This window comes from Saccopteryx bilineata, chromosome 2, assembly GCF_036850765.1.
Source record: "Saccopteryx bilineata isolate mSacBil1 chromosome 2, mSacBil1_pri_phased_curated, whole genome shotgun sequence".
Lineage (NCBI taxonomy): Eukaryota > Metazoa > Chordata > Mammalia > Chiroptera > Emballonuridae > Saccopteryx > Saccopteryx bilineata.
Window position 1 is genome coordinate 313,661,879 of NC_089491.1, and position 13,511 is coordinate 313,675,389.

The window sequence follows — 13,511 nt, forward strand, 5'->3', positions numbered from 1 at the left end:
AGAGAGGGGGCCATAGACAGGGACAGACAGGAACAGAGAGATGACAAGCATCAAGTCATTAGTTTTTTTTGCGCATTGCAACACCTTAATTGTTCATTGATTGCCTTCTCACATGTGCCTTGACCGCGGGCCTTCAGCAGACCGAGTAACCTCTTGCTCGGGCCAACAACCTTGGGCTCAAGCTGGCAACTCGGGGTCTCGAACCTGGGTCTACCGCATCCCAGTCTGACGCTTTATCCACTGTGCCACCACCGGGTCAGGCTGTAGTAGTATCTTAATGGTACCACCATACAATTCACCAGTTGCCCAAGTCTTTAAATATTTTTTTCTTCTCTTTTATAACTTGACATAATTTGTCAAGTTATACCCTCTAACGTACCTCTCAATCTACCATTTTTTTGGGGGGGGGTGGACAGGGAGAGTCAGAGAGAGGGCAAGACAGATGGGAAGGGAGAGAGATAATAAGCATCAGTTCTTTGTTGCAACACCTTAGTTCATTGATTGCTTTCTCATGTGTGCCTTGAATGGGGGGCTACAGCAGAGCGAGTGACCCTTTGCTTAAGCCAGTGACTTTGGGCTCAAGCCGGCAACCCTGTTCTCAAGCTGGTGAGCCCATGCTCAAGTGGGATGAGCCTGTGCTCAAGCTGGTGACCTTGGGGTTTCAAACCAGGGTCCTCTGTGTCCCAGGCCGATGCTCTATTCACTGTGCCACTGCCTGGTCAGGCCACCCATTTTTCTTTATTTCCAGTGTTACCACCCTAATTTTTCAATCTTGTGATTGGTATTCCAGAATCAACTTTTGCTGTATAAGCATTTTTTGGGAAACATTTTTAAAGATTTTATTTATTGATTTTAGAAGGGGGGCAAAAAGGAAGAAAGACAAAGGATCAACTTAGTTGCTTCTCATCTGTGCCTTGACCAGGTAAGCTCAGTGTTCCAAACCAGTAACCTCTGCAGTCCAGGTCAACACTTAATCCACTGTGCCACCATATATCAGGCATATCTAAGCATTCTTTATTTTTTATTTTTTTATTTTTATTTTTTTTATTTTTCTGAAATTGGAAATGGGGAGGCAATTAGACTCCCGTATGCGCCCGACCGGGATCCACTGGGATCGCCCACCAGGGGGCAATGCTCTGCCCATCTGGGGCATCATTCTGTTGCAACCAGAGCCATTCTAGAGCTTGAGGCAGAGGCCACGGAGCCATCCTCAGCACCCGGGCCAACCTTGCTCCAATGGAGCCTTGGCTGCGGGAGGGGAAGAGAGAGACAGAGAGGAAGGAGAGGGGGGGAGGGTTGGAGAAGCAGATGGGTGCATCTCCTGTGTGCCCTGGCTGGGAATCGAACCCGGGACTCCTGCATGCCAGGCCGATGCTCTACCACTGAGCAAACTGGTCAGGACCTCTAAGCATTCTTATGTGTATTTTGTTACTCCATTACTCAGAGCTTCTTTTTGGATTTCTCATACTTAATATAGTCTAACAAAGTCCTTTGCAAAGTTATTTCCATTTTGTGTTGTTCTGCCTTTGGTTTATCTACTGTTAATCTTTATAATCTCAGGTGCTTTTTACACATACTGGCCCTTAATTTTTGGATATTTACCTCTTTTTTTGCCAGGCTCTTCCCGACACAGACTGGGCCTTGCTTAACGTTAACTGTTTTTCTAAGATATGTTCCTTGTCCCTCCAAGTTCTCTTGATATACTACTTTATGTAGTAGTACCTTCACGTATTTTGCTATAATAACAGTTTATGTGATTTGTCATTTGGCTGCCTTCCTCTCTAGAATATGAAGTTCATGAGACCAAGAACTATATTTCTATATTTTTGACTACAATGGATGTCACAGTTCTCAAAACATATTTTCAGGCTCTTTAAATATTTATTGAATAAAGGGATAGATTAAGAATGATGAGTTTATAAAGGAAATTATGGAATGGTTAGAACAGTATTTGGAGAACCAGTAGAATATATCATCATAGAAGCCAAGTGAGAGTTTCTAGTAGAAAATATGCCAAATGTGGTAGGGAGCAGTAGTAAAATCAGTACTAAAATTGATCTTTGGGAGTCAGTATAGCATATTATTTAAGAGGAACCAGACAGACCTGGGCTTTACATTTTATTAGCTGTTAACCTGTTTTTCATCTTTAGAAAGGGAATAATAGTAACTACCTCATGGTGATTGTAAGGCTTAAATAAGATAATCTATACTGCTCACAAAAATTTGGGGATATTTCAAAATGAATATGAAATGATAAAAAAGCATTTGATTTTTTATTAAACAAGAACATCAGAAAAGCAAACAAGTCCAAGAAGGTTGTTTGATTATGCAAATGAGATGCAAAACCAATTTTTATTTTATTGGTGAAAATACACTATACAAAAGGCTGAAAGTATTAGAGTATCTGCACGGTCCCTGATCCCCTAATTTTTGTGAGCAGTGTATATAAAACATTTAGCATGGAACTTTGCACATATTAAGAGCTCAGTAAATTTTAGGGTTTGTTTATTTATTTATTTATTTTTATAGAGACAGAGAGGGACACATAGACAGGGAGAGAGATGAGAAGCATCAGCTCATAGTTGTGGCACCATAGTTGTTCATTTGATTGCTTTCTCATGTGTGCCTTGGCTGGAGGCATCAGCCAAGCCAATGACCCCTTGCTCAAGCCAGTGACCTTGGGCTTCAGGCCAGCGACCTTTGAGCTCAAGCCCACGAGCATGAGGTCATGTCTATGATCCCATGCTCAAGCCCATAACCCTGGGCTCAAACTGGTGACCTTTAGGGTTTAAACCTGGGTCCTCAGTGTCCCATGCCAACGTTTTATCCACTGCACCAGAGAGAAGGGGAGAGATTGAGAAAGGGGAACATCGATCTCTTCTGTGTGCCCTGACTGTGGATCAAACCTGCAACCTGTGCTTCTGTCTTATGCTCTAACCCAGTGGTAGTCAACCTGGTCCCTACCGCCCACTAGTGAGCTTCCAGCTTTCATGGAGGGCGGTAGCGGAGCAACCAAAGTATAAATAAAAAGATAGATTTAACTATAGTAAGTTGTTTTATAAAGATTTATTCTGCCAAACTTAGTGAAAATCTGACATAAAGTACTTGGTAAGTAATTATTATTATATGCTTAAACTTGCTGTAACTGCTTTATAAATTTTATAAAGTTACTTCCCTACTTTATAAATCACCATTACTGTGGAACACATTTGAGTGGTGGGAGGCAGACAGGTGAAGATGAATCGACTTTATACATACTAAATTTGAAATCCCTAATAATTAGACATCCAGTCATTGTGTTAGGTAGGCATTTATATATATGAGTCTGGAATTCTAGGAAGAGGGCATAGCTAGTCTCTATCTGGAGATAAAAATGTTAGATGGCATTTAAAGTCAAAAGATCTTGTCTTGTTTTAAGTGAGTGTAGATAGAAAAGGGAAGAGCATGTTCAGGGGTAATCCAATGTTTCGAGGTTAGGGAGAAAAGAAGCAACTAACCAGCCAAGGAGACTGAGGTTGGCTAGTGAGTGAAGGGGAAGAATCCAGAGAGGTATCCTGGAAGTCAGGTGAAGAAGTGAAGGAGCTGTTCAGCTTTGTTAAATTCTGTTGATCAAGTAAGATGAGAGGACCAAGAAGTGAGTAATGTAGAGTACATTGGTGAACTTGACCAGCAGTTTTTGTGCAGAGGGGGTGGTGAAAGTGAATTGCTGTGTTCAAGAGAAAAAGAAAAGGCCAGGATTTGAAGATGGGGAGTATAGACAATACTTTTAGAAAGTTTTGTTGTAATGGGAAGCTGGCAGAGGAGATGGGATCAAGAGGGATTTTCTTTTTTCTTTTTTTATATTGATTTTAGAGAGAGAGAAGAAGGAAGAGAAAGAGAGACAGGAACATCGGTCTGTTTCTGTACATGCCCTGACCAGTGCTTGAACCAGTAACTTCTGTGCTTCGGATGATGTTCTAACCAGCTGAGCAGGAGAAATTTTCTTAGATGAGAAATATTGTAGTGTGTTTTCATGCTGATTGCGTTATCCAGGGGAAAGGTGAGAAATGGATGACTTGAGAATAGTTACCTGAATAATGCTTTTTAGAAGGTACCAGGAATAGGATTAAGTCCTCAAGTGGTTGGATTGATAGTAGAGACAATTTACTATACATTATGATAGGAAGAAAGCTGCACAGGCAGGTGTGTAGATATATGATGGGTGCTTGTGGCATTTTTCTTCTGATTGTTTCTACTGCCATCATCAGATTGGAAGCAAAATCAGTAAGAGTGGAGGTGATATGAAATAGCTGTCTAGGAAAGTGGTGGTGTGATTAGGTTACAGAAATGTGTTACAATGCTAACTACCACTTGAGGTTGGTCAGGAATATAATATGACATTAGTGAACATAATTGTTTTTCTTAAATTGTGATGGTATAGAGGTAGAAGAGGTAGAAGATATGATTTGTAAACTATTAGTAGTGCAATTAAGATATTTTAGTAAGTTTTTAGAAAACCACTTATATGAAATAGCGTACAATAAGAATTAAAGATATATAGGTTTCTCATTTATAACACAAAATGAAGTTATTTTTTTTAAAAAGAAGTATTTTCTACATGCCAAACATTATATTAAAAGCTATAGGGCTCTTGCCTGACCTGTGGTGGCGCAGTGGATAAAGCGTCGACCTGGAAATGCTGAGGTTGCCGGTTCGAGGCCCTGGGCTTGCCTGGTCAAGGCACATATGGGAGTTGATGCTTCCAGATCCTCCCCCCTTCTCTCTCCTTCTCTCTCTCCTTCTCTCTCTCCTCTCTAAAAATGAATAAATAAAAAAAAAGATAAAATTAAAAAAAAATTAGAACTTAAAAAAAAAAAAAAAGCTATAGGGCTCTTAAAATTCTTTCCTTCCTCCCACTATTTATAGGGTGCTAAAATATGTGATATTTAATGTTCCAGGGACTGGGAATGTAGTGAGCAAGCCCAAAGAGGTGTTTACCTGTATCATGCTTACATTTTAATGATAGTGTATTTTGGAATGCAGCTGATAAATGTGGAGCAAGAATAAAAAGTTACCCAAATTGTGATTCTATATGGATAATAGCTATTCAGGGAAGGATCAAATCAGTAATAGCTTCAGTATAAGCTGAGAACATAGGTCCTCAATTATCCAAAAGGTATTTTGATGCTTTTAGGAAGATAATATAATGTGGGTTAGGTTACTTCCACTGTGGTGTTTAGAGTATCACTCCTTAATCAAACACATTAATATTTCACCACTGAAGTGTAGGACTATTCACAGAAATTTGTAATGAAGATAAAAATATATTCAGATCAGGTCATACCAGGCTTTGTCACTCGTGAATTATGAAAATAATTTTGTTTTTCAGACTTCTGAATTTCAGGATTGTGAACCCATCATCTTTTCCCTTTGTACATTTAAAGGGAAAAAAAATGCATGGCACAGAAGCGGAAATAGATGGGATTTGTTATGGACAGTAAAGAAAACTGAATTGACTAAAAATCATAGGCATTGTGTGTTGGATAGTAAGGATAAGTAAGTTTGAATAGTTAGAGACAGATTATGAAAAGCTTTGAATGCAATTATGAAGTATTAATACATGAAGTGGTAGACAGCAATAATAGTCAGTTAAACTAATTGGAAGATTGCTCTTTCAGCTGTTTGTGTGAATGAATAGAGTGGGAACAAATGAATAGTTTTAGTCAATTGGTCAATATTTGTTGAGTAATTACTTAAAGAACTGCTGCTACTGTTAATAGTAATAACAATAAATTGTTGATAACTTTTTATTGAGCCACGCTATGTGCCAGTCATTTGGGTTATACATTTTGCACACATTCCTTGTAAGAGTTATAAAACAATTAAATCATTTGGTCTCTGTCCTTGAGACTCTTATAATCTTGTTGGAAAGAAAAGTCTTAAGGTGCATAGTTTTAACTATGAAATATTGTATTTCATAAATGAACTTAATAATAAATTTGCATGCTGCTTTAAAAATAGTTTATGAATTTTGGGAACTGAGGCATTCCAACTGACTACTATTTGCTCTTAGGAGAATTTGTAATAAATTTCTGGTTTTCAAAGGGTTTTTTTGGTATTTTTTTTTGTATTTTTCCGAAGTTAGCAGGGAGGCAGTCAGACTCCCACATGTGCCTGACCAGGATGCACCCGTCATGCCCACAAGGGGCAATGCTCTGCCCATCTGGGTTGTCGTTCTGTTGTGGTAGAAGCCATTATAGCACCTGAGGTGGAGGCCATGGGCCAACTTTACTTCAGTGGAGCCTTGGCAGGGGAGGAGAAGAGAAAGGTAGAGAGGAAGGAGAAGGGGAAGGGTGGAGAAGCAGATGGGTGCTTTGAATGTACCCTGATCGGAATTGAGCCTGGGACTTCCACAGGCCGGGCTGACACTCTACTGCCGAGCCAACCAGCCAGGGCCTCAAAAGTTTTTATAACAATTGTTATAAATCATTTTTGTGCCTGACCTGTGGTGGCGCAGTGGATAAAGCGTCGACCTGGAAATGCTGAGGTCGCCGGTTCGAAACCCTGGGCTTGCCTGGTCAAGGCACATATGGGAGTTGATGCTTCCAGCTCCTCCCCCCCTTCTCTCTCTCTGTCTCTCCCTCTCCTCTCTAAAAATGAATAAATAAATTTTAAAAAAAAAGAGCCTCCTAAATCATTTTTGTGATTAGTTGTTTAATGCTTGTTTTTCTCACTAGAGTATAAGGCTTCTAAGTTTAGAAACTGAATCTGTTTTGTTGAATACTGTATTTCCAGGGTGTTATACTATCCCTGGCACATTATAAGTGCTCAGAAACATTTTTTAATGAATTCAGAGTTGAATTGTACAACAGAGAGAATTTCAGACTAAAAGTCCTAATTCAAAAAGCCTGACAACCTCTTATAAAAATGGTTGGGGCACTGAAACGAGCCAAAAATATGATTCTTTACCCTCAGTGAAACTGATTTTATTCAACTAAAATGTAGGAATAAATGTAGGAAATACATTTCTTGAAAGTGAGGATTGCTAAAATATATGAAATTATTTTTATCTTTTGCTGTGTTTATAGAAGCTTTTTGGTTGAGTTATTGTTCCAGTGGTTTTAAACATTGATTTGTACCATACCACAACAGCCTTTTTATGCCATCTGTAGAATAATACATGTACTCTGAAATTTTAAATCTTATCATAACTGAATGAATTTAAATTCATGTTGAAGTACATTTTGCTTGTTTTAACTGTGATTTTGGGTTCTTTCTGATTTCCTTGTCCCTCCTCACCCTATACCCATTTCTCATGTTAATCACAGTTACCTCTCTTCTGATAAATTTTTGTTGTGATCTGTCCTACAGAGAAAGTGATGCTGGTTGCAAGTTGTGGAGATTCCTGGTTTTCATGGAACGCAGTTCTGTAAAGTATTCATAGAATTCCTTGGCAATAACATACACTTGTGATGGACTCTAGAAATACTGCTATGTTAGGATTGGGTTCTGATTCCGAAGGATTTTCAAGAAAGAGTCCCTCTGCTGTCAATGCTGGCACACTGGTCAACAAGAGAGACGTAGAGCTAGAAAAGAACACAAAGGAGGAAGAGTGCCTTCGCAAGTGGAATCGGGAAAGAAACATTGAAGCAGGGAAAGATGATAGTTTGACTGATGCACAGCAACAATTTTCAGTTAAAGAAACAAACTTTTCAGAGGGAAATTTGAAATTGAAAATTGGCCTTCAGGCGAAGAGAACCAAAAAACCTCCAAAGAACTTGGAGAACTATGTATGTCGACCTGCCATAAAAACAACTATCAAGCACCCAAGGAAAGCACTTAAAAGTGGAAAGATGACAGATGAAAAGAATGAACACTGTCCTTCAAAACGAGTGAGTAGAATTCCCAACGATATGTGGTAACAATATTTGCATTTCTCAATTAATTTTTATCTAACCTATATACATGTTCCATGAAGTTTGACTTTTAATCTTTATGCATAATTTCACAATAGTCTTTTGTAAGCATGAAATAGATTTGAGGCTTGTCATAATGGTGAGTGATAGTATTACCATGTATGTATTTGTGTTTGTAAAATTATGGCAGATATTTTAAATGGGGTATTCCCAGATTGCTGCTTTTAGTAGCATAGCAGAAAGAATACTGGATTTGTAGTTAGGAAACCTGGATCTGAATCTTGCTTTCTTATTTACCAATAATGTGACCATATACAAATCAACAGAGAAGTCACTGAGGCCCAGAGTTTTTCTAAATTTTATTTTATTTATTGATTTTAGCAAGTTAGGAAAGGACAGAGAAACACAAACATTCATATGTTACTCTATATGCCCTAACCGGGGATCAAACTGGCAACCTCTGTACCTTGGGATGATGCTCTAACCCAGTGGTTCTCAAACTTTTTGAAGTCAGGGTGCATTTAAAATCCTACAAGTAATTGTAGGTGCATTATATACAAATTTTTGAGAAATATGTTATAATAATTAAGTCAAATATTAAAGAAAAAATATAAAGTTCAAGCGTGCTTTTATGGTAATAAAATGAAATAAATACAACAAAATTAAATTTATTCTGACATTAAAAAACTTTTTTTTTCTTTTACAGGGACAGAGAGAGAGTGAGAGAGAGGGATAGACAGACAGGAACGGAGAGAGATGAGAAGCATCAATCATCAGTTTTTTTGTTGCGAGACCTTAGTTCATTGATTGCTTTCTCATATGTGCCTTGACTGCGGGCCTTCAGCAGATTGAGTAACCCCTTGCTCAAGCCAGCGACCTTGGGTCCAAGCTGGTGAGCTTTTGTTCAAACCAGGTGAACCTGTGCTCAAGCTGGCGACCTCGGGGTCTCGAACCTGGGACCTCTGCATCCCAGTCCAACGCTCTATCCACTACGCCACCGCCTGGTCAGGCAAAAAACATTTTTATGTTACATTTTTTGAGTTACGCTTTTTAGAATTTGTAAAATATGGGGGTTAAAAAATAAAAAAAAATGACCTAAAAAGTTATCTTTTTATATATATAGATAGTCTTTTTTTTTTGGTGTCAGAGAGAGGGACAGATAGGGACAGACAGGAAGGGTGGGAGATGAGAAACATCAATTTTTCTTTGCGGGTCTTTAGTCGTTCACTGATTGATTTCTCATATGTGCCTTGACTGGGGGGCTACAGTAGACCAAGTGACCCCTTGCTTGAGCCAGCAACCTTGGGCTCAAACTAGTGAGCCTTGCTCAAACCAGATGAGCCTGCACTCAAGCTGGTGACCTCGGGGTCTCGAACCTGGGTCCTCCACATCCCAGTTCAACACTCTATCCACTGCGCCACCACCTGGTCAGGCTATAGATACATTCTTAATAAGATTTAGTAAATTCGGCAGGTCCCAGCACAAATGTGTTAAGCTTTTTCATTCTTGTGTTTATGAAAAACATGAGCCTGATGTGTCCTAGTGATTTCTTCAGTGTTTGGGCACATATTTGAAAAGCAAACTCATTTCCTCGTCCATACATTAAAGAATTCCTCTCTTTTTACTCTTAATTGTGTTGAGTGCAAAAAAATCCCACCATACATATTACCTTAACTTTACACCAAACAAAGGATAGAAGAAACTTGCCTCCAGTCTTTCCGGGGAACATGGGGGGTAGTGTAAACAATCCAGCACCACAGCTTAACAGCCTTTTGCAACCTAATCAGGCAAGTGAGGTAGGGGGTTGGACAGACTGTCAACTTACAGCCAATTCCCCACAACCCTGTCCCCCCAAAATCTAAACTCTAAAAACTCTGTTGGTTTTTTGGTTCCCAACAAGCACATATTTCTCTGGAATACCATAGGGCGCACCTGGAAATCTTATGGGCACACCATTGCGCCCTGGCGCACACTTTGAGAACCACTGCTTTAACCAGTAGATTCATACAACCAGGGCTTAAAGATCTTAAATTATTATAATACCACCTGCCTTTTAGGATTGTTCTAAGGATGGAAGTTTTGTTAAATCAGTTGGTCCATACAACTATTTATTCCTGTTCCTCATATTTTAAAAATGTATATGAAGTTATAAAATACCTGAATTTTTGTGAGCAGTTAAATATTATAAGTTTTTCCCTCTTTCTTACCAACTATTAAACTATAACAACTAATTTTCCTTAACTCTTTTTACTCTGTCTAGTAAAGATATTAAATGTGTTTGGGATTATGTGTTGGCCACAAATTTTAGTCGGTACAATTACAGTATCTTAATTTCAGACTGTAGGTACCATATGTGCCTATAAGGATATTTAAATTATATGTATACAAATATAAAATAATGAATTTATGGAGAAAGAATTGGCTGAATTATTTTCACTGAAATTTAGGAAAATTCCTGAGTGTGTGTAATAACTGTTTTTACTATTAATTTCTTATCAAATTCATATGCTTTCTTCATGTTACCAGAAACCATAATGATGCAGACTCTTCGTTCTTCAAATTGTCATGGCATCTAAAAATTATTTATTTACTTATTTAAAAAAAATTTTTTTTAAGAGGAGGGGAGATAGTGAGGTAGACTCCCCGCATATGCCCCGACTGGGATCCATTTGTTAACCCTGTCTGGGGCGGTTGCTGGAAACAACCAAGCTGTTTTTAGTGGCTGAGGTTGATACTCTTGGACTAGCCGAGCTATCCTCAGTACCTGGAGTGATGCTTGAACCAATTGAGCCACTGGCTTCAGGAGGGGAAGAGGAAGAGACATGAGTGAGAGATGGCGAGAGAAGCGAATGGTAGCTTCTCCTGTGTGTCTTGACTGAGAATCAAACCCGGGACATCCATAGTCTGGGCTGACGCTTGCTGTCTGCTGAGCCTCCAGCCAGGGCTTAAATTTTTTTTTTCTTTTAAGCGACAGACAGAGAGAGGGACAAATTGGGACAGACAGGAAGGGAGAGAGATGAGAAGCATCAGTTCTTTGTTGCATCATCTTAGTAGTTCATTGATTGCTTTCTCATCTGTGCCTTGATGGGGGGGGGATGTACAGCCGAGCCAGCAACCTTGGGCTTCAAGCTAGGGACCGTTGGGCTCGAGCCAGCGACTGTGGGTCATGTCTGTGATCCCACGATCAAGCCTTCAATCCTGTGCTCAAGTCAGTAACCTCAGGGTTTTGAAACTGGGTTCTCTGCATTTCAGGCTGACGCTCTATTCAGTGCACACCGCCTGGTCAGGCAGGGCCTAAAATTTTTTAAAATTGATTTTAGAGACATATGAAGTGGAGAGAAAAAGGGAGAGGGAAAGAAGGTGGAAAACATCAATTTGTTGTTGCACTTTTACATTCATTGGTTGATTCTTTTATGTATTCTGACCTGAGGCCCACAACATTGGACCGGTACCGGTCCGTGGGCCATTTGGTACCGATCCGCAGAGAAGGAATAAATAACTTACATTATTTCCGTTTTATATATATTTAAGTCTGAACGGTGTTTTATTTTTTAAAAATGACCAGATTCCCTCTGTTACATCCATCTGAGATTCGCTCTTTTTTTGGGGGGGGGTATATTTTTTGTATTTTTCTTAAGTTGGAAACAGGGAGGCAGTCAGACAGACTCCCGCGTGCGCCCAACCAGGATCCACCCGGCATGCACCAAGGGGCAATGCTCCACCCATGTGGGGCGTCGCTCTGCCACAATCAGAGCCATTCTAGTGCCTGAGGCAGAGGCCGCAGAGCCGTCCTCAGCGCCTGGTCAAACTCTGCTCCAATGGAGCCTTGGCTGCGGGAGGGGAAGAGAGAGAGAGGAAGGAGAGGGGGAGGGGTGGAGAAGCAGACGGGCGCTTCTCCTGTGTGCCCTGGCTGGGAATCGAACCCGGGACTCCCGCACGCCAGGCCAATGCCCCACCACTGGCCAACCAGCCAGGGCCAAGACTGACTCTTGACGCTTGTCTCGGTCATGTGATACATTTATCTGTCCCACCCTAAAGGCCAGTCCGTGAAAATATTTTCTGACATTAAACCGGTCCGTGGCCCAAGAAAGGTTGGGGACCACTGCTCTAAACAACTGAGCTAATCTGCCAAGACATTCAGGAATTCATTTTTTATTTTATTTTTTTAAGCAAGAGAGGAGAGAGACAGACAGGTAGAGAGATGAGAAGCATCAACTCATAGTTGAGTCACTTTTAGTTCATTGATTACTTCTCATACGTGCCTTGACTCAGGGGCTCCAGCTGAATCAGGGACCCCTTGCTCAAGCCAACTACCTCGGTCTCAAGCCAGCTGCAACCATGGGATCATATCGATGATCTCACACTCAAGCCGGTGACCCTGCACTCAAGCTTGTGACATTGGGGTTTCAAACCTGGGACCTCAGCATTCCAGATCAATGCTCTATCCACTGTGCCACCATTGGCCAGGCCAGGAATTTTTAATAGTTGTCATTCTGCACAGGATCATATAAATATATTGTGGCTTGGGAAGTTTTATTGATAAAATCAAGTATGCATGAGTTAGACTATAAGTCAGGAAAAAATGTGTATTGTACAAATTCATGAGAAAAATTAATTGGATGAATCTTAGCTAAATTGATAAATCTAAACTGAGCCTTATATTTTTCATCTTTGAAATAAAGATAATATTTGTTTCTGCTCACCTCAAGAATTTTCAGAAGGTTGATTGAAAAACGATTTTTATTTAGATATCTTTACTTGAAACAATGTTATAGTTTATTTGCACAGCTAATTTGTAAAGGGCTTTAGAATTATTGTCTTTAGAATTGTTTTTGTAGTGTTTTAAAAAAATATTCAGTGATAAAGATATATATATATATGTATGTGTGTGTGTATTTATATATATATAAAGTTGTCTATATCTCATGTATCTTGCTTATAGTAGAATACAGTGTCTGAGGGAAAGTATCTGTATATTTACAAAACTTTGGTGACCGGGTAGGTATTTATTTTTCCAACAATTACTTTAGGATGTTGAATAGATTACTACTCTCTGAATTAGCTCTTCAGAAATAATGGAAAAATCATGGGTTATATAATGAATCAGAAATAAATCAATTACTGGCTTAATAACTACACGAGCAATTTGGTTTATTTTACTGTGCTTAGTTTTTCTTATTTATAACATGGGATTAGTATACCTGTCTTAATGAGTGTAAATAATTAAATATTTATATAGTATCTGACATGTGATAGGTTTTTGTGAATATTCTCTTTTTTTATAGCGTAAGGTAGTGCTTCACAATAGGGATGTCTGGAATGGTCTGGGTGTGTGGTGTTGTCCTTGTAACAGAGCCATCCTCAGCGCCCGGGCCAACTTTGCTCCAATGGAGCCTTGGCTGCGGGAGGGGAAGAAAGAGAGGGAGAAGAAGGAGAGGGGGAGGGGTAGAGAAGCAGATGGGTGCTTCTCCTGTGTGCCCTGGCTGGAAATCGAACCCACGACTCCTGCACGCCAGGCTGATGCTCTACCACTGAGCCAACTGGCCAGGGCCTGTAGAGCACTTTTTGAGCGTAGTTTGCGTGTATATGTCACAATTTAAAATGGACAATTTCTTG

At 39.7% G+C, this 13,511-nt stretch overlaps 1 protein-coding gene and 1 pseudogene across 4 annotated transcripts in view; one reads left to right on the top strand and one right to left on the bottom strand.

Moving 5' to 3' along the window:
- Positions 1-13,511, top strand: part of ASH1L (ASH1 like histone lysine methyltransferase) — a 319,672-nt gene that overhangs the window by 53,085 nt on the left and 253,076 nt on the right. For all 4 annotated transcript variants that reach the window (XM_066261892.1, XM_066261891.1, XM_066261895.1 and 1 more), the window contains one exon: positions 7,351-7,871. In XM_066261892.1, the coding sequence (XP_066117989.1) occupies positions 7,452-7,871 (420 nt within the window). In that variant the 5' untranslated portion in view covers positions 7,351-7,451. The remainder of the gene's footprint in view (positions 1-7,350; positions 7,872-13,511) is intronic.
- LOC136326249 (large ribosomal subunit protein eL28 pseudogene) overlaps positions 1-13,511 on the bottom strand; it is a 65,739-nt pseudogene that overhangs the window by 2,818 nt on the left and 49,410 nt on the right.